The sequence below is a fragment of the Pyrenophora tritici-repentis genome, chromosome 7 (genome assembly GCF_003171515.1).
Source record: "Pyrenophora tritici-repentis strain M4 chromosome 7, whole genome shotgun sequence".
NCBI lineage: Eukaryota > Fungi > Ascomycota > Dothideomycetes > Pleosporales > Pleosporaceae > Pyrenophora > Pyrenophora tritici-repentis.
In genome coordinates this window covers 348,086-369,770 of record NC_089396.1, presented here as the reverse complement: position 1 = coordinate 369,770, position 21,685 = coordinate 348,086, and the positions used below count along the sequence as shown (strand labels likewise).

At 50.1% G+C, this 21,685-nt stretch overlaps 6 protein-coding genes across 6 annotated transcripts; 3 read left to right on the top strand and 3 right to left on the bottom strand.

Annotated features, from left to right (window-relative positions):
• Nucleotides 1-550: 550 nt before the first annotated feature.
• Nucleotides 551-1,250, top strand: PtrM4_125400 (TT-ORF1 multi-domain protein; the record flags this gene model as incomplete). Its single annotated transcript, XM_001939630.2, has 3 exons — nucleotides 551-587; nucleotides 745-956; nucleotides 1,023-1,250. The coding sequence occupies 3 exons, from the start codon at nucleotides 551-553 to the stop codon at nucleotides 1,248-1,250; spliced, it is 477 nt and encodes a 158-aa protein (XP_001939665.1).
• A 2,791-nt stretch (nucleotides 1,251-4,041) lies between these two features.
• PtrM4_125390 (Arp, Ankyrin repeat protein) lies at nucleotides 4,042-6,536 on the bottom strand (the record flags this gene model as incomplete). Its single annotated transcript, XM_066108713.1, has 3 exons — nucleotides 4,042-4,074; nucleotides 4,121-5,684; nucleotides 5,734-6,536. The coding sequence occupies 3 exons, from the start codon at nucleotides 6,534-6,536 to the stop codon at nucleotides 4,042-4,044; spliced, it is 2,400 nt and encodes a 799-aa protein (XP_065960705.1).
• Nucleotides 6,537-6,863: 327 nt separating this feature from the next.
• Nucleotides 6,864-7,295, bottom strand: PtrM4_125380 (HET domain containing protein; the record flags this gene model as incomplete). Its single annotated transcript, XM_066108712.1, has 1 exon — nucleotides 6,864-7,295. One exon carries the CDS (start codon nucleotides 7,293-7,295, stop codon nucleotides 6,864-6,866), a length of 432 nt encoding a protein of 143 aa, XP_065960704.1.
• Nucleotides 7,296-10,990: 3,695 nt separating this feature from the next.
• PtrM4_125370 (SPS1, Serine-threonine protein kinase) lies at nucleotides 10,991-12,537 on the top strand (the record flags this gene model as incomplete). The annotated part of the gene is made up of 3 exons (XM_066108711.1): nucleotides 10,991-11,241; nucleotides 11,417-11,985; nucleotides 12,038-12,537. 3 exons carry the CDS (start codon nucleotides 10,991-10,993, stop codon nucleotides 12,535-12,537), a joined length of 1,320 nt encoding a protein of 439 aa, XP_065960703.1.
• Nucleotides 12,538-14,136: 1,599 nt separating this feature from the next.
• On the top strand, nucleotides 14,137-17,307 carry PtrM4_125360 (uncharacterized protein; the record flags this gene model as incomplete). Its single annotated transcript, XM_066108710.1, has 3 exons — nucleotides 14,137-14,546; nucleotides 14,596-15,447; nucleotides 15,498-17,307. The coding sequence occupies 3 exons, from the start codon at nucleotides 14,137-14,139 to the stop codon at nucleotides 17,305-17,307; spliced, it is 3,072 nt and encodes a 1,023-aa protein (XP_065960702.1).
• Nucleotides 17,308-18,624: 1,317 nt separating this feature from the next.
• PtrM4_125350 (saccharopine dehydrogenase) lies at nucleotides 18,625-19,966 on the bottom strand (the record flags this gene model as incomplete). The annotated part of the gene is made up of 2 exons (XM_001939626.2): nucleotides 18,625-19,700; nucleotides 19,774-19,966. 2 exons carry the CDS (start codon nucleotides 19,964-19,966, stop codon nucleotides 18,625-18,627), a joined length of 1,269 nt encoding a protein of 422 aa, XP_001939661.1.
• Nucleotides 19,967-21,685: the final 1,719 nt, after the last annotated feature.

Here is a 21,685-nt window from a genome sequence, read left to right as displayed (position 1 = left end):
AGGACTATAGGAGGGGCACTTGCCTTCTTATTAAAAACCGTGCCCGCGGTGGCTGGCAGGACAAGATTGGATGGTGCACTAGTAGAGGGCCCATGGGTAACCGGTATGGGATAGTGGTAAAGTGATGACGTGCCTGTCGCTCGCCATGGGCAGTAGTTAGCGCCATTGCCATGGAGCCCAAAGCGAGAGCGACATTTATTGGGGACGGGGGGTTGGGATTGGGGTTATAGGGTGGTTAGACGTGGCGTCCCATTTGCAAACAATGTTTCTTTTGATGATTGATGCCCTGTGCACGTGCATACGCGAATGCAAAAGATGGAGGGGTTTTATTGACTTTTCTCCAAGCCCGAGCCCGGGACAAGATGCAAATGTGCAGATCTCCTATACCGGGTGATCAGGGCAGGGTAGCATCTTCGCACGGACCATGTGTTCGGCTATCGATAAGCCGCCTGGAGCTACTGAACTGGGCGGACATGCCGGAGCGGAGCTACCCTTCCATCCTCCCTGACGCAATTCACCCTTACCACAATCCCCACTGAGACCATCTGTCATGAATCCCTCGGAGCGGACGAAAGAGGCGCTTTTAGGTGAGTTTTGTGAACCATCTACGGACACACAACATCGTTTGCGCACAAGCGTGGAACAACAACAAAGTAGCATCATGACACTGGTGCTCGATTTGCGCTCGCACTCGCATTTACTGTTCGTGATCCTAAGCCCACCTGACTGACGGATTCGCCCCAGCTAAAACAGAAACGCTATGTACCTCGATCGTCGATAACCGGAAGAATGATCCCTGGGGCGGTAACGGTTACCTGTCTACTATCCTCCGCGCCGTCAAGTTGCAGGATGCCACCGATTACTCTGCCGACGAGACGACTGAGTTTCCGCCTGCATTGGATTATGCGACGTCTGCGCAGCGTGAGCTGTTGATCCGGGAACAGAGTGCTGCACTGGTATGTTAGCCACGTTGGCTGCTGTTTGTTACAAGTCTGGTTGACCGGTTGGCTAACGATATGTAGATCAAAACCGCACAAGATATATCCACCCTCGTCCGCGACCTACAAGAGCTCTGGCTCTTCGGCGGCCTAGATACTCTGTCCGACCCCGCAGACGAAGAAGCAAATCGCAAGAAGGCGGTCGCGGTCGCAGAGATGATTGAGGCGTTGGCGAAGCAGAGTCCTGCTGGTTCCGGACAAAACGGCGTGGACGCCGCAAACGCGGAGGGGGTAAACGGGGCAGGGGAGTGATGCACCGGCCTTGAATTTATAAGAGAGTTTTTTTCCTGTGATACCCAATGTAGAGCTTTGAGTCGTAGTTCACATCACATACACTAGAATGAAGAGGTGGTGATGCACATTTCGCCTCTACCTGACAGAGCCGTGGACGATTGGACCACGCACATGACACGGCACGACACAACGGGATGGGGAACCGAGAAACCGTCTCCCGCACTCCATCGTCACCGTTCCAACGGCTACTGTGGATACTGCACTACACTGCTTTGTGCTGGCCTTAACGCTCTCAGATCAGTGGCGTTGTAAAGGCTGAGTCGAGTTGGGTGGGCCCCACTGGTTCGTGAAGGGCGACCGCGACTGAGTCTAGATTTTGCGCCACACGCGGGTGAGATGTGGTGAGTGGGGATCACGAGACTCATGGGATTCATAGGATTCAAGGGGGTGGGATTATATTGTATGTTTGAGATGTGGGCTATAGTGGAGTGTGGAGGATATTGAAGTAGGTGTTGGGGTTGGGAAGTGGGAGTGTGTGGTTTGTAGGAAGGCGGGGGGGGTTGAGTATATTTATTGTTTCCAGGCAATGAATTTTGCTTCCAAAGTTGCAGGAGTTGAATTAAACCTGCGTTTGCCCCGCAAGATATAGTATTTGGTTGAGTTTATGGGACCAAGGGCGCAAAGGGCTGGGATATAAGGGGTAGTATTGCGATAGAAAATACTGATGTGGTAATCTCAAGGATGGGAGTCTACAGGCTGCCCCTGAAACCCTGGGTCTGAGTTGGACAAAGATTATTGGTGCAGATGGTAATGTTTGGTCATTTGTCGCGTTCAGAAAGCTTGTATTTCATTAGGTCAAATCTTTCGTACCCCTCGCAGACAATTGGGTAAAAGCTTGGTAGTGTGAGGGATTGATGAGAAATGGATTTGGTAGAATACAGGATATCGAGCTATCTACGTATTAGGGCCCAAACATAATGGTGTGGCCGGGGCGCCAATGACGTTAGTGTCGATAAGTTACGGGGCACATGGCGTGGATCCGTAACAGGTAGAGCTCTCGTCAATACTATGTAATCGATGGTCTTTCAGTTTGGGACTCATCCATTACCGTTCGTGACGTAGTGATACTATACTTGTTGAGAAACAAGGTATTCCTATACGGCATATAGATAACTATAAGACACCCCATGTACTCACTTATTCTAGTTATCTTTTTCTTTCGACTTCTGAGAAGTACCATCAGATCAGGATATTATAAGAGACAGACCTACGAAGAAGCTGCCTTGACTGTGGTGGAGATGCAGAAAATATGGAGTGTTCGCAACTGCGCAAAAACTCTCTGTCGCTTACTGTCACGGTAACCACCGTGGTCCCCTTGACACTCCTGCCTCTGACCCATGCGCTCCTGCTCTTAACCCGTACGCTCCTGTCTCTAATCCGCACGCTCCTATCGCAACAGTGCAATGTACTATCCTCGACAGTATGCCACTGCCTCGACAACCGTATGACATCACACGAGCTTTCTTCCGCTATGTATCTTTCTTGGGTGGAACTCTCCACTTCTTTTCTTTACGCAACGTCTTGTATTTACACTTGAGTACTGTACGTAGCACACAAATCAAACTTCTTCATAAGTTCTGAGATTACTGCTCGTTGCCTCTCGTGACACTTACCTTCAACCTCCAGCTTCTTCCAGAGATCTTTTCCAAAACGCCACCGGCATACATTTGACCCTGCTCAGCTCTTCAACACTTCTACTTTCTACGCCAAGAGCATGACCATGACCACGGCTCCTTCCCTGTCGACCCTATAGAACCTATTGCACACGATACATGATATCTGGTATTAGGGATATCATCCTGCATTCAACTAAATATACTTTGTCTGGTCGTAAACAATACCAAGGCCTTACCTAGTCACTTCTAGTAGTTACGATTCTTGAATTTCTTAGATGGTGTTCTCTAATAAACGTAAGGTGCGTCCCTAGGTAGAGAGACACACTATGTCGCGAGACAGGTTCACGGTTTGGACATCCGGACATGCTTCATCTCAGACTTGTCGAAATATAGCTAACACACGATGGTTCTCTACCTACTGTTCCTCGAGTCACCTTACCTCCAGTACGGATCGCTATGGTGTTGGTTGGGCTACTAGCTATCTCGTTAATGTCGTTAATCGACTCTCCAGCGACTACCCTATGTTCGTTCGTAGCGCTAACTCCTCCTCAAGCATTCGGAGGGTCGGGGAGCAAGTATAATAGAATTAGTTAGTATCTTGTGAATTTAGAAGCTTTTCGACGGGGCTGCGTGTATACCGGGGACTCCGTGGTAGTGAGTAGGAGATTTTTCTAGACAGAAAACGACCGACGGGGTACGCTAGTGTGGCTTGGCACGCACTAGCTGCATTAGCGTCTTTATCACTAGCTGTAGCGTATCGTAATAAATACGGCGCTATGCCAGTCTCTCATACCTCTTGAAATAGGTGTGGCGCATGCTAACAACCTTCTAGAAGCATCTACGACCGCGCGTATGCAGAGCTGCCGTGTGTACAGGCTGTGTTCCTAGTTAGAGTTTGCTTAATAGCAAATCTAAAGAGCGACTCAAGTCTTAGTGTATTTAGTTGGTTCTATCAACCTACTTTTAGTCTTTTTCCGTACCCTTTACTAAAATGTGCGCCTTATCCGCACAAATGGCACCTCTTGTTCTACAGTCTTCGCAAACATACCAATCTCCTTGAGAGCAATGTCGGCAATAGTAGTAAACGTCAGTTGAACTTATGACTGAGGTGCAGACGTCGCATTCAGCCGACCCTAAGCTTTTGCTAGAATCCGGCAACGCTGCTTCTACAGGACTAGTCAACCCCCCTTCTTTGGAGAAAAGTTTTGATACCGCACTATGCCCTTTTCTTGTAGCAATCTCGCATGGCGTTCGCCCAAATTTGTCAGGAATTTGAGGGTCGTAGTTATGCTGGTTCACAAGGACTTGAACAGTTTTACTGTGGCCACCGGCCGCAGCCCACCAGAGGAGAGTCCGGTCATACGGATCTTGGAGCTGTGTGAAGTCATGTTTCAGGACTAAAAGCTTAAGCACTGCACTCTCTCCGAAATATGCAGCTGCGTGTAGTGCGTTGCCGTAGTATCCACACTGGGCGTTGACCTCAGCGCCTGCGTCGAGCAGCGCCTTGACTACCTGCTCATGGCCTTGAGCTGAAGCTGCCTGTAGTGCGTTGCCGTACTCTCCACCCTGCGCGTTGACCTCGGCGCCCGCATCGAGCAGCATCTTGACTACCTGCTCGTGGCCTTCAGTTGAAGCTGCCTGCAGTGCGTTGCCGTAGTGTCCACCCTGCGCGTTGACGTCGGCGCCCGCGTCGAGCAGCATCTTGACTACCTGCTCGTATGAAGCTGCCTGCAGTGCGTTGCCGAAGTATCCACCCTGCGCGTTGACGTCGGCGCCCGCATCGAGCAGCGTCTTGACTACCTGCTTGTGGCCTCTAAATGAAGCTGCCTGCAGTGCGTTGCCGAAGTATCCACCCTGCGCGTTAACGTTAACGTCGGCGCCCGCGTCGAGCAGCGTTTTGACTACCTGCTCGTGGCCTCCATCTGAAGCTGCCTGCAGTGCGTTGCCGTACCCTCCACCCTGCGCGTTGACGTCGGCGCCCTTGTCGAGCAGCAGTCTTGTAATTGTACTAAACCCTAACATTGCTGCGTAGTAAAGCGGCATAGGCACGCTATCGAGACTTTTCTCTAAATTCGGCCCTTCCCAAGTACGGTCTGGATCATGCAACCGGATCCAGTTGAGATATGCAGGCTTTTCGATGGCTATTAAACTCATTATTAGCTGACTAGCTTGTTCTATCTTATCTCCTGTCTTTTGAAGATGGCTGCTCCAGAACTTTGCTGTGTACCTTGCAAGTGTGGACGCCTTAAAAGTTTCTTTTGATAATGGTTGCTGGAACTGGATTAGGTACTTCAGAGATCCTCTTGCTATCGCATTGTGACATTCAACCTCTTGCATGCTGTACTGCTTTGCTGACCCATGCCTGATTCTGTCCGAAACAAGGTACTCCTGCACTGAGTAGTGTGCTAGAGCGATGATCTGTTGGGCAGGCCCTGATCTTCTATCCGCTTCGTTCTTCGTAATAGTGACTAGACTAGAGCAGATGTCCAGCGCTTCTAGCGGGTCTATTAGCACTTCATTCCGGTCAAACGCTGATTCGCGCGCAACATCGATAGCAACGACTTCAGCAACTTCTCTAACATAAAGCGGCCGGGCAGAGAACGTTAGCCACTGTAGGATGCGCATCGCGTACACGCAGTCCTCTCTGCTTATAGCGGTAAGGATGCGGTCGTATGTCTGGTCTAGCGTTTGCGGCAAAGTGGCGAGCGAATTGCGCAGCATTACTAGGTTGCGACACTTTGCTAACGTGTCTAGCTGGCATACAGCCCATCGGAACCTGCACTATTGTTAGCTTTAGCTCTGTAAAGAACTGGTTGAACACGTACATCCCGCGAGCCCCGCGCATTAGTGCATCCTCGATCTCTTGACTAATCGCAGCGTCCTTGGTCCATTTTGCTAAGCTCTTCTTGTCACGCAGCCTTTGTTGGACGTATCGTTGTATATCCTGATCCACTACGTCCCTCTGAAGACAGACAGCGTCCTCTTCCCTAATGTAACTCTCTAAGGATGTCTCAATATCCCGCTCTTTTCGGCTGGTTATAAGCAGATGTAGCTTGTTAAGCTGCCACCTAGCCACCGTGTTGAGCATGTCCATTAGCTCCGAGCGCTGCGTACACTCATCAAGAGCATCAAGAACGACGTAGACGTGCGCGAACTCTTGCGCGGCTTCCCTTGTTACTTCTAAAAGCGCATGCAGTGAAGGCTGTCGTTTTCCGTTTTCGCAAGATGAGAACAACGCGTAAACGCCATTAGGTACCACTACCAAACGCTGGAGGAACTGGCATAGCAGCGAGCGCAGCATAAGCTCTGGATCCTGTTTCTGTGTATCGTTAAAATCGAAGTAGAAGTACGCCGTCACTATGCTAGTGTCATCATGGTAGTGCTGCAGCAGATGCTCGATGATGGTAGAGCTTAGGATAGTCTTTCCACATCCTGGGATCCCGTACAGCCACAGTCGCGATGCTGCTCTCTCCTTCCATTCTGCGAACTTGGCACTTTCTAGCAGCCAGAGCCCAGTCTCAACCTGGCGCTGTTTGTGCGCTTTGTAGTAGTTTGTGGACGGGTCAGGCGCCGAAAGCCAGCTGCAGATCTTGCCAAGCTTCTCTTCTTGGCTTCGGCTGCGATTCATGGTGTCGTTCACGGAGGCATCCTCGAAAGTCTCTATCTCCTTCTTCAATCGCTTCAACGCTCTCTCTCTGCCTTCGCCATAGATCAGCGGTAGGTGGACGCCGAATATGCCGAACAGACAATACGCTCCATCTTCTTCCTCCGTCGTCTGCCGATTCGATGCCCAAGAATAACGCTCGGCAACGTCAAACTCGGACAAGTCGCTCCCTGACAGAGCTTTGATAGGTATACCTGTAACCTCGTGTATAGTGTGCTTAAGCGACTCCTTGTCCCCCAACCACACTCTGTCTTTAGAGAAGAACTCAACAGAGTAAGGAGCAAGAAGTTCCTAGAGCGTCCAGCCACGGTTGAACCACCTGCTCTGCCTAAACGCTGACTCGCCATCAACTTCTAGAGTATCGCTCGCGACATCTGAGAGGAAGACATAACATTTTTTAGCGTTCTGGTACCAGCGAAACATAGAGTTAATCGCTTTTGACAGTTCTGTGTTATTTGCCTTGTCGATGCAGCAGGTGTCTACCCAGAAGTGTTTTAGACCGTCACGCTCTGCCTGTTGTGCGCAGAAGCGGATCTTGTTCCAACCAGCTCCTCTCTTTGCATCAATGTCCTTTACACTAGCAAGGCTCTTCAGATCATCAAAGACAACCTCCTGCTCCCCCCAGGTGTGCGAGAGGATCGCATAGGGAGGAATCTCCTCGCTGCGAATGATGTCATTCGTCCATCTAAGCTTCCCGTCGCTTGCGGTATATAATAGTCGCATCGGGTGGTATGTGTTTGTCTGCGCGAGCGGTAGAAGGGGGCCTCAGGGCCTCGAGGCAGGCTGAGGAAATCGATAGCGCACGGCGGCTCGCTCGCGTAGGGCGTGAGGATCGTAGCCGTTAGGATTGTTTCGGGTGCTAAGGGACGGTTTGTTAAGTTAGAGGTGAGGAATACCGTCCTCGTTATTGGGGCAGGCTGCATCTCCTACACCCAGAGTAGGAGACGCAGCCCGCCTGCGCCGTGACGTGCGGCTGGCCGGGCAAGGCTGACAACGTGTAATCGCGCGACAGCCACCATGCTAGAAACCTAAAAGCAAGAATTGCTTAAGTATGCGGTGTAATGCTGCAGAGAGCGCGTTGTACAGGTCGTCGTTTACTGTAAGAGCACATCATGGTGTCTGTGCAGCGCGTGCTGGTTCGTGCAAGAACACACTAGCCACAGGAAATCTGTGCCGCTATCGTGGGCTCGGAACGCAACGCAGTGACGATAGCGTCAAGAACAATCAGGAACATCTCAAGCGATGCATTTATTCAACACAAGCAACGGCTTTAACGCTGACGACAAAATGCTATCGATGCGCATTATAAAAGCCATGTTCACGCAGCCTTCGTCTACCTAATGGCGACCTAAAACTCAAGCAGGAATAAAGCACCCTCGTGCACAACTGCGCGGTCGTAGACGCTTCTAGAAAGCCATCAGCATGCGCCACGCCTATTTTAAGAGGCACACGGGACTGGCGTAGCGCCGTAGTTTTTATGATAGAATACAGCAGACGATATATGCGCTAATACTAGCTAATGCATACTAAGCTAAATTAGCGTATTCCGCCAGCTCGGGCTTATATAAAGAAATCTCCTGCTTCGCACAACGGGGCTCCCGGCATTCTCGCTCCTACGTCAGAATTATCTTATAAGCCTAGGGAATCGATCTTGCTTTGTCACGCTCTCGGCACAACCTTCCGAGCGCTTAAGTAGTTCTTAAAGTCGCCAATAGACAGGGGGGTATTGCTAACGAGTTGATTAACGACGGTAACGAAACGCTCGATATCACAGCTAACATAGCAGCGATTCATGTCGGACGCTAATGCGCTTAAGAAGCAATAGCCATACAATCATGGTGGATTAATAGTAGCTTTATAGACCTGCAATTGGGATGCGCCGAAGCTCCGAACCGCCAACCCGTCTCGCGACATAGTGTGTCTCCCCACTTAAGGACGCACCTTACACTAACAAAACAGAGTGCCGGGTATTGCAGTTACAAATCCGTAGAACCGAAGACGTCAGGTGTAGTATATCAAATCCCATTACTATCAATACCTCGTCCACAATTTTTCTTAGGTCTCCGTGATTTTCTGGGAGTGTAGAAAGTCTCGATGTGCTCCCGACAAAGCTTCTCTCCATCTTCATCGTAGCAGTCGATGGTGCTGTGGAAATTTTCATCGCTCGAGCTGGTATGCGGACCATTCATTAAAACCACCCGCGCGGTGGTTTCAGGTATCTTATCTGACGTCCGGATTTCTCTGATGATGCGTTCTAATGTTTCTTGGTCATGAGAGTACATTAGAGGATCATACAATTCTATTGCGAATTGCATCTTATAGGTACTCTTCAGGAACCAGTGGATAGAATGGATGTCGTTATCCACAGAGAATGGGTGGTAGTCAGAATATGTGGCAGTCTAGAAGGTTCCCTCCTATCGCGAATTTACTGTGTAGAATGTGTGACAGTGGAGTTGCAGATCTCGATAGTTGTGTTGAGCTTTTCGATCAAACCTTGCACTGTACGAAGAGCTTATTATATACTTTGAAGGGGCTATGATCTAGCTAATGCAGCCGCGACTGCGACATTCGTATGGCTCAGATCGCCTGGAAAACACAAGGACGCGTGAAGGTATGAGCGGAGAGTTCTCACATGACCTACCGAGTTTCACTTTTCAGTGAAGCACATGCTAGAAGCTATGCAGCCCGACGCGTTGATTCCATAAGCTAACATGGAGTTTCATGAGAAACAGGGGGTAGTTAAGTCAAACATGAGTGTCTCTAGATGAGTGTCTTGGTTGGAATTTGGGGGTTCGATAGGCGGAGGGCGCCCGAAGGGCGGAACTGGGTCAGCCATAAGACGGAGGACAATGAACTGTAGATTTCAAGGACGACCCTTCGACGCTCTGCACAGCCTAGGTATCGAGAAACCGTTGGCGTAAACAGCAATAGCTTGTATATCATTCCAGACCTCTATTCAAGCCCTGATTGATCCCGGAGTTGAGTATGCAGACTACTCGATTTTTCCCGAGGAACTGTGTTGACATTTGCTCGTAGTTGTCGTCGTCTAGAAGAATGGCCACGCATATGCCTATGTCGTATAATCACAGTTTCGCGTTTTCCAAAGTCATCGCCATCACCTAATTAGGCTAAAATCTCTACTACATAAGCTGGGACCTCTCTTTAATTGCGAATCCGTTGCGTCAATGTAATTCTTTGAAACCTTTGAAATGCGATAGTTTTGCGCGTCTCGTCGAGCTGACAGTACCACAGTACCAGAGTCGGTACTATATTTTGAGTGCACAGTGTGAGTTAGTCTACCAAATAGCCATAGAAGAAATATAACGACTCCTCTTCTGTATTGCAAACAGCGATCTGCTTTGCTAGACTGCACGAAAGCGTCTCTAGAACGAGACGTCGAACTATCACCCGATCAGACTTGTCAACAATCAAATCAATCAATCATGAAGCTCGAGATTGGTTTGATTGACAATTTTTTGGAGTCGTGATTGATTTGATTGATTTGAGGTTTTTTTAGGCGTCCGAGTGATTGATTGATTGTTGACAAGTCTGCACCCGATCGTTCGCGTGGTGTGTTCTGAGCTTTGTGACTGGACTTTGTGACTGGACTTTGTGACTGGACTTTGTGACTGGACTTTGTGACTGGACTTTGCTTATTCATCAAGCTGTCAAAGAAAGGGCATGGCTAATGATGACGTCGGAGGGTGATTGACACGAGCGCAGGAGGCATGTCGCAGTGGGCGTAGTTGAATTTTGGTATGGACATTGTTGTTGGTCTGGAGACCAAAGGTTGAGATCTAATTAATGGTGCTTACATTGAAACGGGATATATTTAGCGTACACTTAGCCGATTTAGCATTGTTCCTTTGCCTAGAGAGTAAGTCCGAATCCTTTTACCCCATAGTCTGTTTCTCTTTGAGTTGGAAATGGACGCCTTGGCGATAAAAGGAGTGTTTGGTGGGGTAACCCATTCTCTTTGATATTAATAGCTTAGCTAGTAATAGGATAGTGTGCATACTCATCAAAGAGTAGATCACATGTAGAATCGACTCTTTATTATCGTCACGGGCGCATGGACCTCTAGTCGCAGATCTTCTCCAGTCTTCGTAAGGGCTCGACACTTTGTAAGGGCCTAACCCTTTGTTATTGTAACGTACAGAACTACCTAAAAACGTGTGAGGTATCCAAAAAAAAAGACAAAACAAAGCCGGTACAATTCTCGACCGGTGATAACAACTCTTCGTAAGGGCTCCACTCCTTAGAAGGGCGCGCTGTCATCATAATCAATGCAATGAGTTCCTCTTTCTTTGTTCGCAACTATATAGCAGTCATCTTCTTGTCGCTTTTGATTCTCCACCAGTTGGAACTTCAACACCTCCCGAGGTCTCGAAGTCGGCAGTTTCTACACCAAAATCACCATGGCTTCTCCCCCACCGACCCCGCCATCTGCGCTTCCGTCGAGTCGTGAGGAGAAGAGATTCAAAAGCACACGAGGAGTGTCTGAGTGGGCTGAAAAATATCGTCCAGGCCACTTCCATCCCGTCAACCTTGGCGACATGTTCCAGAACGGCAAGTACAGAGTCATCCGAAAGCTGGGCTACCAGAGTCCGCAACAATCAAGCGATAGGCAGATTGATTACCGGATTAGGCCTCGAAAGATCACTATCTGGTCCGTGACAGACCTAATCAGGTAATCAATCTGCCTATCGCTTGATTGTTGCGGACTCTGTGGGCTACGGCTCATTCTCTACTGTATGGTTAGCTGTCAGTACCGGGTACATTGAACCAATTCCTTTCTCTACCGCACCCTCATAGAAGCAGTTCTAACAACCATACCGAGATAGTACACCACGCTACGTCGCACTCAAAATCATGGCTGCCAACGTTGAATTGTCAGAGACGGAGCTGTCGATACTCCAACATCTCTCAACAAAGGCCATCGGAGACCCATATTCTCGCCATGTCACTGTACTATTAGACGAGTTTCAGCATAAAGGCCCCAATGGAAAGCACCAATGTCTGGTTTTTGAACCAATGGGCGAGACAGCTGCTTCATTGGTGGAAGAGCTACCGGAAAACAAACCCCAAAGGCACGGGAAAGTCTCGAGATATCCGAAATGGGTTGTTCGGAAGATACTTACACATGCGCTGCGGGGATTGGCTTTCCTACATCGAAATGGGGTGATTCACGGGGATGTTCAGCCGGGGAACATCCTCTTCTCTATTGACAGTATAGAAGGTGTGGAGGAGAAAGAGCTCCTACAAGACGAAGCCTCGACTGAGGTGCTTGTGGAACGCTTAGATGGGAAGACGGACTTGTGGGCTCCCAAGAAACTCTTTTTCAAGCAGTCTCTACACGACCGTATAAAACTTGATTCAGAGCTCATGGTAAAGCTGTTTGATCTAGGCTCATGTAAGTCGTCAGTATCGATATTGCAATTACATCTTCTGACATATATCTTCAGCGTTCTGGGCAGCCGATACACAAGCACGGACCGTGACACCCATCGGACTCCGAGCCCCAGAATTGATCCTTGGCCAAAAGTTCGGCAGAGGGGTTGATATCTGGGCCATTGGATGCTTAATGTTCGAGTTGTTGACGTCAAGGTCGCTCTTCTCTGTCATGCTATCCGGACCTGACTCCGAGGCGCAGGAGGATGCAGACGATGATCATCTCCTCCAACTGAACGACCGCATATCCCCACTTCCAGACGATACTATGAAAGCATGGCCTGGTTCTAGCGACTGGTACGGTCCGAATCGTGAACCGCTCAACCCATATGGTGATGAGGCCCCTGTTAAATATAGCTCCCTTGAGGAGCACTTTAACCAATACAAAAACCCTGAGATCACTAATGAAGAAGCGGCGGATTTTCTTTCGATAATGCGGCAGATTCTGGTATATGATCCGAATATGAGACGGAGTGCTGAAGAGTTGCTGAAGCATCCTTGGTTTGTGGATTAGGAAGTGTGCGAATGGGCATCAATACTATAAGATGAAGAAGAAAACATGCGGATCTGCTATCTTTTTCACACCACATTACCAATTACAGACCACGTGGATGACGCATTTCGTGGCGTTGACCTAGTGTTGTTTGAGAAGCGTACGGTAGCGATGTATGAGCCCCTCAAATCTGAGATGGTTCTCTCATCTTCACACTGTAACTGTACCTCACTATTAAACATGATACTCCACTGCGTGATAGCATGAACAGCAGGCAATTCTGTAAGTTTAGCTCTGCGACTGTGGGATCGCGGTTACTCTCATACCTTCATAGCTACCAGCATACAAACGCTTCTTTTACTGGCTTTGTGGAGCACATAGTTGCCTGTGAGCTTAGCTTCTCTAAGGTGCGTCCCTAGGTGAGGAGACACACCATGTCGCGAGACAAGTCTGCACTTCGGACCTTCGGCGTTCCCCATTCGCAGGTGTGTAAAGCTGTCTTCAATTCATTGTAACTAAGTGGTAATTGCTTCTTAAGAAAATTAGCGTCTGATATGAATCGCCGCTATGTTAACTGTTATATCGATCGTTTCGTTACTATCGTCAATCAACTCGTTAGCGATACCCCCTATCTATTAGCGACTTTAATAACTAATTAAGCGCTTAGAGGGTTATATAGAGAGCGCGACGAAGGAAGATCGATTTCCTAGGCTCGTGAGATAATTCCGACGTAGGAGCGAGCATGCCGGGAACCCCGTTGTGCGAAGTAGTGAATCTCTAGATACGAGCCTAGGCTGGCGGGACGCGCTAGTGCCTCTTAGCGTACGTACGCCTACTGTCAGATTGTGATGGGTTATCAAAGACGGGGATAATAGTATTGTTCTGGTCTGATGTCGTGTTGTGTTCTTGTCCAACGCTGTTCGATCAGTTGGGTCGCGGTGGATTGTGCGCGCTGACTAATTTAACTGATCCACAGAATCCACAGCTCCGAACACCCGGATTTTGTCCACCACCCAAAATATGCCCATATTCTGACACCTACATTAGCGCGCTCCTCGCCTGCTGTATTTTATTACAAAGAATACGGCGCTATGCCTACCCTATGCGTACCTCGAAATAGATATGGCGCATGCTCATAGCTTTCGAAATGCATCTAAGTTACCGCTGCCTATACGACCTTATTTCTATATTCTTTTATACCTACCTAAACCTACTAGACAGTTGTTCATCCATCGCTCTAGTCTTAGCATAAGATGTTAATGTTAGCCTGCCCAATCTAATTGGCATTGCGTGCCTAGCGGATCACAGTGTTCTGTGATAGATGCTTAACATAAGCCATTCATACTACTTGCAGTCTTCGAAAATGCCGTGCAGCATCATAGTTCTTAACCTAGAGCGCTCGCGTTATACAGTCAAGTCAGAAATTGTCGTGTAGTTGTGATTATGGGACCGCAGCGGCCTTATCGATAAGCTACCACGCAACCCCGTGCTGATTGCTCGCAGCTGCTCAGCCTTGCCGCCGCACCGTCTTCAGCCTGATCGCTCGTTCATCATGTCGGCCTTCACTCTCATCGTCGCTAGATCGTACACATCTGTAACCGAATTGCTGCTCCTTGCAGTATGGACCCGCTTAGCGTCACAGCCAGCATCATCGCGATTCTCCAGCTCTCAGCTAAGGTCCTCAGCTACCTGAACGACGTTAAGGATGCCTCGAAAGACCGCGTGGCGTGTGCAGTTGAGGCATCAAATCTCCACAACCTTCTCTTCAACCTGAGATTTCGTCTGGAAGAGGGGGACCCTAGTCGACCGTGGTACATTGCTGTCCAAGCGCTCGCAGTTAAGCATGGGCCGTTGGACCAGTTCAAGCAGGCCCTAGAAATGCTGCAGGCTAAGATGACTGATGGGGGGCGACTGAAGAAAGCTGGTGAGGCGCTGATGTGGAAGTTTAAGAAGGAGGAGATTGCAGAGGTTTTAGCTCGGATGGAGCGGCTGAAGACGCTGGTAGAGATCGCATTGCAGATGGATCACTTGTAAGCTTCCACACTAGCACTCCAAAGTGACATAGCTTATACATACAAGCAAACTTTCGAAAGCTATCAAAGACGACACTAGCTTCGTTCGGGCGCATGTACCTATCATCCAGTCCGGGGTAGACACAATTCGACAGAGCCAAGACTCGGCAAAGCACCGCAGGCTTATAGAATGGTTATCGACTTCAGACTACCCCGCTCAGCAATCGGACATCATAAAGCGCAGGCAGGAAGGGACAGGCCAGTGGTTTCTAGATGCACCTGAGCTAGCATATTGGCTCAACGAAAGCAATGCTACGCTCCTTTGCCTAGGTATCCCAGGAGCGGGCAAGACTATGATCGCAGCTATTGCAATCGATCATCTGCTAAATACAGTACAGAACAGCTCACATGGGGTCGCTTATGTGTACTGCAACTACAAAGCTCGAGAGGAGCAAGACGTTTTAAGCCTACTAGCAGCCATCCTCAAGCAGCTAGTCCAGGGTCGATTGTCGATGGTAGATCACATAGAACGGTTGTATCAGAAACATGCCAACCGGGGAACTAAGCCATCACTCGACGAGGTATACAGCGCGCTTCGAGACGTGCTTGCACATTATTCTTCTGTACATATAGTGATCGATGCGCTAGACGAATGTCAGGATGCTACTCGCCGCCAGTTCCTAGCCAAACTCCGAAATCTCCAAGCAACCCAAGACATTCGCCTAATGGCCACCTCGCGTTTCATACCAAACGTTGAGGACGCTTTCGGAGAAGCGCCGAGACTCGAGGTGCAGGCTAGCAGAGAGGATGTTAAACGTTTCGTGGCCGGCCAAACGTACCAACTACCTGCATGCATACAACGCAGCATAGCGCTGCAGGAAATAGTGCAGAAAAAGATAACAGATGCGGTGGACGGCATGTAAGCCTCTCACTGAACTTAGATAGTAATGCACACTTACACGATCCTAGGTTTCTTCTCGCTCGTCTGCACACAGACTCGCTGCTAGACAAGAGGACAGCAAAAGACGTGAAAACGACCCTCGACAAACTTACGAAGGGTGCAGCCGCACTTGACTTCGCGTACAGAGAGGCTCTTCAGAGGATCGACGGTCAACTGGGGGGTGACCGCGAACTAGCTGGAAAGGTCCTGTCTTGGATTACGCTCGCTGAACGGCCGCTTACCACCGCTGAGATCTGCTGCGCCCTAGCAGTTGAGCCCGGCGAAGATGAAATAGACCCAGAGAATGTACTTACTCCAGGGGATCTAGTGTCTGTATGCGCCGGTCTTGTTATTATTGATGAAGAGAGCGCTGTCATCCGTCTCGTGCACTACACTACACAGGAATACTTGGAGCGAACTGGAGACGTATGGAACCAAGGCGGACAGCTGAATATCACTACTACATGCCTTACCTATCTGTGTTTCGACACTTTCCAAAGCGGTAGCTGCTCTACTGACAAGGAGTTTGAGGCAAGACTGCAGCAAAATCAATTCCTAGACTATGCGGCTAAACACTTAGGAAGCCATGCAGGAAGAGTCGAAACAGAGGTTACCGATCGTACCTGTGAGTTGCTACAGGGGAAGTCTTTCCCATGTGTCGCACAGGCTTTATGGGTCCCTAACTACAAGTACAGAGGGTATAGTACAGCTTATCGTGTTAGTACAGCCTTACACTACACTTCACAATTTGGGCTCTCTGGCATAACTAAAAAGATATTGGCTACTGTAGATGTGCCTATTGTAGAGGCAGTGAACGCGAAAGACAGTAGGGGCAACACTCCCTTGACTTTCGCGGCGAAGACCGGCCAGTATGAGATGGCGAATTTGCTGCTCGACAAAGGCGCCGAGGTCAACGCGCAGGGTGGACGCTACGGCAACGCACTGCAGGCAGCTTCAGAGAGAGGCTACGAGCAGGTGGTCAAGACGCTGCTCGACGCGGGCGCCGAGGTCAACGCGCAGGGTGGACGCTACGGCAACGCACTGCAGGCAGCTTCAGAGAGAGGCTACGAGCAGGTAGTCAAGATGCTGCTCGACAAGGGCGCCGAGGTCAACGCGCAGGGTAGACGCTACGGCAACGCACTGTACGCAGCTTCATGCAGAGGCCACGAGCAGGTAGTCAAGATGCTGCTCGACAAGGGCGCCGAGGTGAACGCGCAGGGTAGAGGCTACGGCAACGCACTACAGGCAGCTTCAGCTCAGGGCCATGAGCAGGTAGTCAAGACGCTGCTTGATAAGGGCGCCGAGGTCAACGCGCAGGGTGGAGGGTACGGCAACGCACTGGAGGCAGCTTCAGATGGAGGCCACGAGCAGGTAGTCAAGATGCTGCTCGACAAGGGCGCCGAGGTCAACGCGCAGGGTAGAGGCTACGGCAACGCACTGCAGGCAGCTTCATACGGAGGCCACGAGCAGGTAGTCAAGACGCTGCTCGACGCGGGCGCCGAGGTCAACGTGCAGGGCGGAGAGTACGGCAACGCACTACAGGCAGCTTCATACGGAGGCCACGAGCAGGTAGTCAAGACGCTGCTCGACGCGGGCGCCGAGGTCAATGCGCAAGGCGGAGAGTACGGCAACGCACTACAGGCAGCTTCATACGGAGGCCACGAGCAGGTGGTCAAGACGCTGCTCGACGCGGGCGCCGACGTCAACGCACAGGGCGGAGAGTACGGCAACGCACTGCAGGCAGCTTCATACAGAGGCCACGAGCAGATAGTCAAGATGCTGCTCAATTCAGGTGCGCATCAACACCAGGAGAATAATCTTGCGTCAATGCCCGAATAACTTTGTTCATGTATCCTACCGATTGTCTTGAGACGACGGCAGCAGTTAGGGACAGTACGCAGTGAGCATTTTAAGTTGGCCTAGAAAGGGACATGGCGCGTAGGAGAACAGGACTATGCTTCTAGTAATTCAGCAGCGCACGCTACATCTATTTCGAGGTGCTATAGGGTGGGCATAGCGCTAAGTTCATTACAATAGAATACAGTGGGGGACAAGCGCGCTAATGCAGGCCCCTACATGCTAAGAGACACTAGCGCGTCGCGCCAGCTCAGGCTCGTTTTCACAGATCGCCTGCTTCGAGCAACGGAGCTCCCGGAATGCTCGCTTCCACGCTAAAATAAGATCACGAGCTAAAGGAATTAGTCTTCCTTCTTCGTGCTCTCTTTATAATTCTCGGAGTGGTTAATTACTTTGTATAATCGTTAATAGACAGGGGGGTGTCGTTAAAGAGCTAATTATCAACGTTAACGTAACGATGTGATGGATCAAACCTACGATCCCTCACGCGATCACGTGCCATACAATCACGTGCCACGCTGGCAGGTGGCCCGTGCGAGGAATAATAAAGTTCCCCTCGTACTTGTACATAGATCTGTACACACAATCTCACTTATTAGAGGCATCCTAACTATTGCAGTGTACTAGTGCCTTTACATCGGGGTTGGGTTGGGGTTGGGTCACCTTAATAGGTAATGACTAGGCTAACTTGGAACTAGTCATTACCTATTAAGGTAGCCCAACCCCAACCCAACCCCGACCCATTTACCAGCGTATTCCGGACGTCCGTAGTGTGAACCTGTGTAATGGGCTAGGCCCAGTCGGATAAGACTCGGCTGGAAGCCTCGGAGACCAGAACATCAGAACCTGCCGATACCGGACGAAGGACCCGCCCGACAAATCGGTTACCGGTAAAGATATCCGGAAGCCGGATATCTATCCGAAGAAACTATATAGCCGGATAGCCCTCCATAGATCTTAGGTTAACGAATTCATCTGATTCTTTCTGGCAATTTCCCTCAGGGTTGGCCCCTTTCAACCTGTCTCGGGACACAGTGTGTCTCTGCACTTAGGGACGCACCTTATATACAAGCTTCCCTATACTACCCTAATCAAACCTTTTGTAATTCGTTTGAAGTTGTTTATATGCCTCACATTGCAGCTGATCATATTTATTACATAAGCCAAACTATTGCTGTGTATAATAGAGATTGCGTAGTGTTCGATGTGAGAAAGCAGACAATTGATGTTATGGCGTAGTTGTGTATCTAATTCGACCATGCGAGGTCGTACAAAGCTTACGATCTATTCCAAAGACACCTACTCATCAACCCTAATCTTCATTCCAAACTCATTGAGAGTCTCTATGTACACATCTCCCAACGTCGCAGGCGTGAGGATGCCACCACCAAGCCTACCAGCCTCAGTGTCCTCAAGTCTGCCCCTCAAGATAACCCTGGCAGCAGCACTGAGCGTCATAGCCGTCGCCACGTAACCACCGTGCGCAACCTCCAGGTGCGCGATAACCTTCTTTCCCTGCGCGGTAGAGCCCACACCGCGGTAGTGCATAAAGTCATCCTTCATGCTCTCCTTTGAGGGTCCTGAGCCAGGGCTCGGGATAACCTTCTTGAGGAGCGGCTCTAGGATCCAGCGTATGGCAGGAATCGCGAGAACAATCGCAACGGCAGTAAGAACAGCCTTTTGCGCAAGACCCATGAAGAAACTAGGTGCGCGCGCGAACTCGTTGAAGCGGAACTTGGGGCCGTATTGCTGCGTTTCGTCGGAAGAGGTCTGGTATAGACCCCATGAGCGGTGAGCAATGCATACATCAACGCTGGCCATGAGACCCGTGGTTTGAATACCACCTAGTTCTGGGATGCTTAGCAGTCCGAACAGGTTGTACGGGAAGCTGGCTGGTGGCGAGCCGACCACCTGGTCCGCCTTGACGGGCGATAGCGAATACGGGTGCATCGACTTTGCGAGATGGCTCAGAGGGTACTTTTTGAACAGCTCAAGCATGGTAAGGGAAGTGCCACCGCTGATTCCAGACTTGAAGTCGTAGAGTGTCAGGATGGCGCGTTCGCAGGGGGCGTTGTAGCGCTTGCGCACTTGGCGTGCGAGGACGTACGCCATAATGTCTGCGGGAACGGAGTCCAAACCGCATTCTGGGATGATGATGGTCTTGTTCTTCTTGGCAAGTTCGTCATACTTTGCAATCATGTCGTAGATCCAGGGTACCTCGCCCGTTGAGTCGAGGTAATGCGTGCCGTTGTTGACACAGGCGGCGAGTACGGGCTCGCCATAGTGCATAAAGGGGCCCACGGTTGTGATGATGAGCTTGGTCTTCTTCACGAGCGTTTCTAGTTGCGATTGCTCGAGCTCGCATGTCTCAATGGCTGCTGTGAGTTAGCTTTGGCTCTTTTCTTTTGGCTGTCACATGTTTGCGAATGCAAATTCTGCATGACGTACCTGGCTGCTTGCGATCTGGCCTCAGTTTGCTCAAGTTGTCGACGACACTCTGTAGTTTCTTTGCATTGCGTCCAGCGACGGCCCACTGAAGGTCGTCCGGGAGATGTGTGGTTACCCACTCTGCGACGAGAGCCCCAGTGTAACCCGTGGCACCCAAGAGGATCAGCTCGTATTGGCGGTCTTGCTGAGCCATTGTTGTCGAAAGAGCTCAGTAGAAATGAATTCGATGGGTTAGGTGAAGTTGTAGGAAATCAAGGGATGAGGTGACTTTGACAAAAGGCAAATTTCATATCTACGAGTTCTACACGAGTCGGACATGGCTCTTCTTTTGGTATACCTGAGGTCATGCCGAGGTAGGCAGGCGCCGGCGCGCACGATACAGACGGCATTTGCATTGCCACCCACACTGAAACCTATAGTATGTACACAATTGGGTAACATGAAATACCCGACACGCTGGTATACAAAGAGTATACTATATAACTACGCCAGATACGCCATTAGGAATAGTGGGTTTTACAGAAAAGCAATGGGTGTGCCTGATCAGCTTGTTAGTAAGCTAGGTTGCGAGTGGCTAGCCGCCTTGGCATTGACACTGAGATTCAGAGATGGAGGATGCCCCTCCAACGAGAACCAGATTTTCACACCGCTGTCACTCTGCCTCCACTCGAGACGTCGTTTTTAGATCACGCGTTAGGGGCGTATTTTCCTTTATCCGCTACTGGACTGTCGACAGCGCATGTAGAGAAACCGGATAGCCCGGCTGGAGGGTGCGACGGCGGATGAAGTGGTCAGCGTCTGCAAGCATCGTCCCAGCAACGTCGCTAACTCATACAAGATGCTGTAGGTTATCAGAATCGAGGAAGCGATAATCTTCACTTCCTGCCAGTCTGCGAAGACTAGTGCCTCCAGCGCGAGGTCGCGTTGCGCGTCGAGCGGCTCCTTGCCCTGGCGCTTACAGAGCCGCGCGAGGCTTTAGACGTAGAAATACAAGATCCAAACATGTCCTTTTCCGGACCAGAGACTATCGAGTCGCTTCCGAATGAACCGAAAAAGCTAGCTACAATGACTGGTCTGCCAGCACCTGGCTCACGGTGGCGCCGCGTTCGTCCATGTCTTGTCTCTGTTCCAATTGTCCATCTCCGTGAAGAGAGCGCCATGCGCGACATCAGAACACAAAGGCTACAGGCCAATTTATATCTCTGGGCATGAACGGAGCTTCTGCGCATAACCCGGTAATGGCCGTTATCTTATCAATGCATCTACAGTGACAGCGCCTAAACAAGGAAAGCCGCTTCAGAATTCCACACTAGACAAGCTGTCGTGGTAGAGCCGACCTTCCTGTTCCAACATCTCCAATGTACGTGCAACGGGATACGTTGCGTGTGTGTCGAGACGGACCGCACGCAGAGATGACGCCATCAAAGAATAGCATCCAAGCTGAGACATGTTTGCATTCCGAGTAACCACTCAGTGACCTGGCAAGTCAGAAGGACATGTACCTGGGGAATCTTTGACACGTGGTAAGGTATGCCCCAAACTGACTAAACTTTACTATTACTACTGTGTCTATATTCCGTCCGCACTGATCTCGAAATTGAGCTCGCAGGCTGTCCTGTTCCCTAAAGGAATTTTTCGTTCGCATGTGTTGCGATGGTACCGTGGTTGCCAATACAGTTCGCTGCGATAATTCCATACTTGGTAAAAGGATAGACGGAAATCCTTGGTTGGGTAAGACAGCAATAGGCCGCGTACCTGCGTTTGGCCCGTCGGTCGCCGCGATGACAGAAGGATCCACCTCGTTATCCTTTTTCTGGCGTGCATCACGGGGTTCCGGGGGTGATACGGGAGTGTGGCTGCTGCAGGGTCATGAATGATCAATGATCCGCCAGCCAAGCCACTAGCGCCCCCA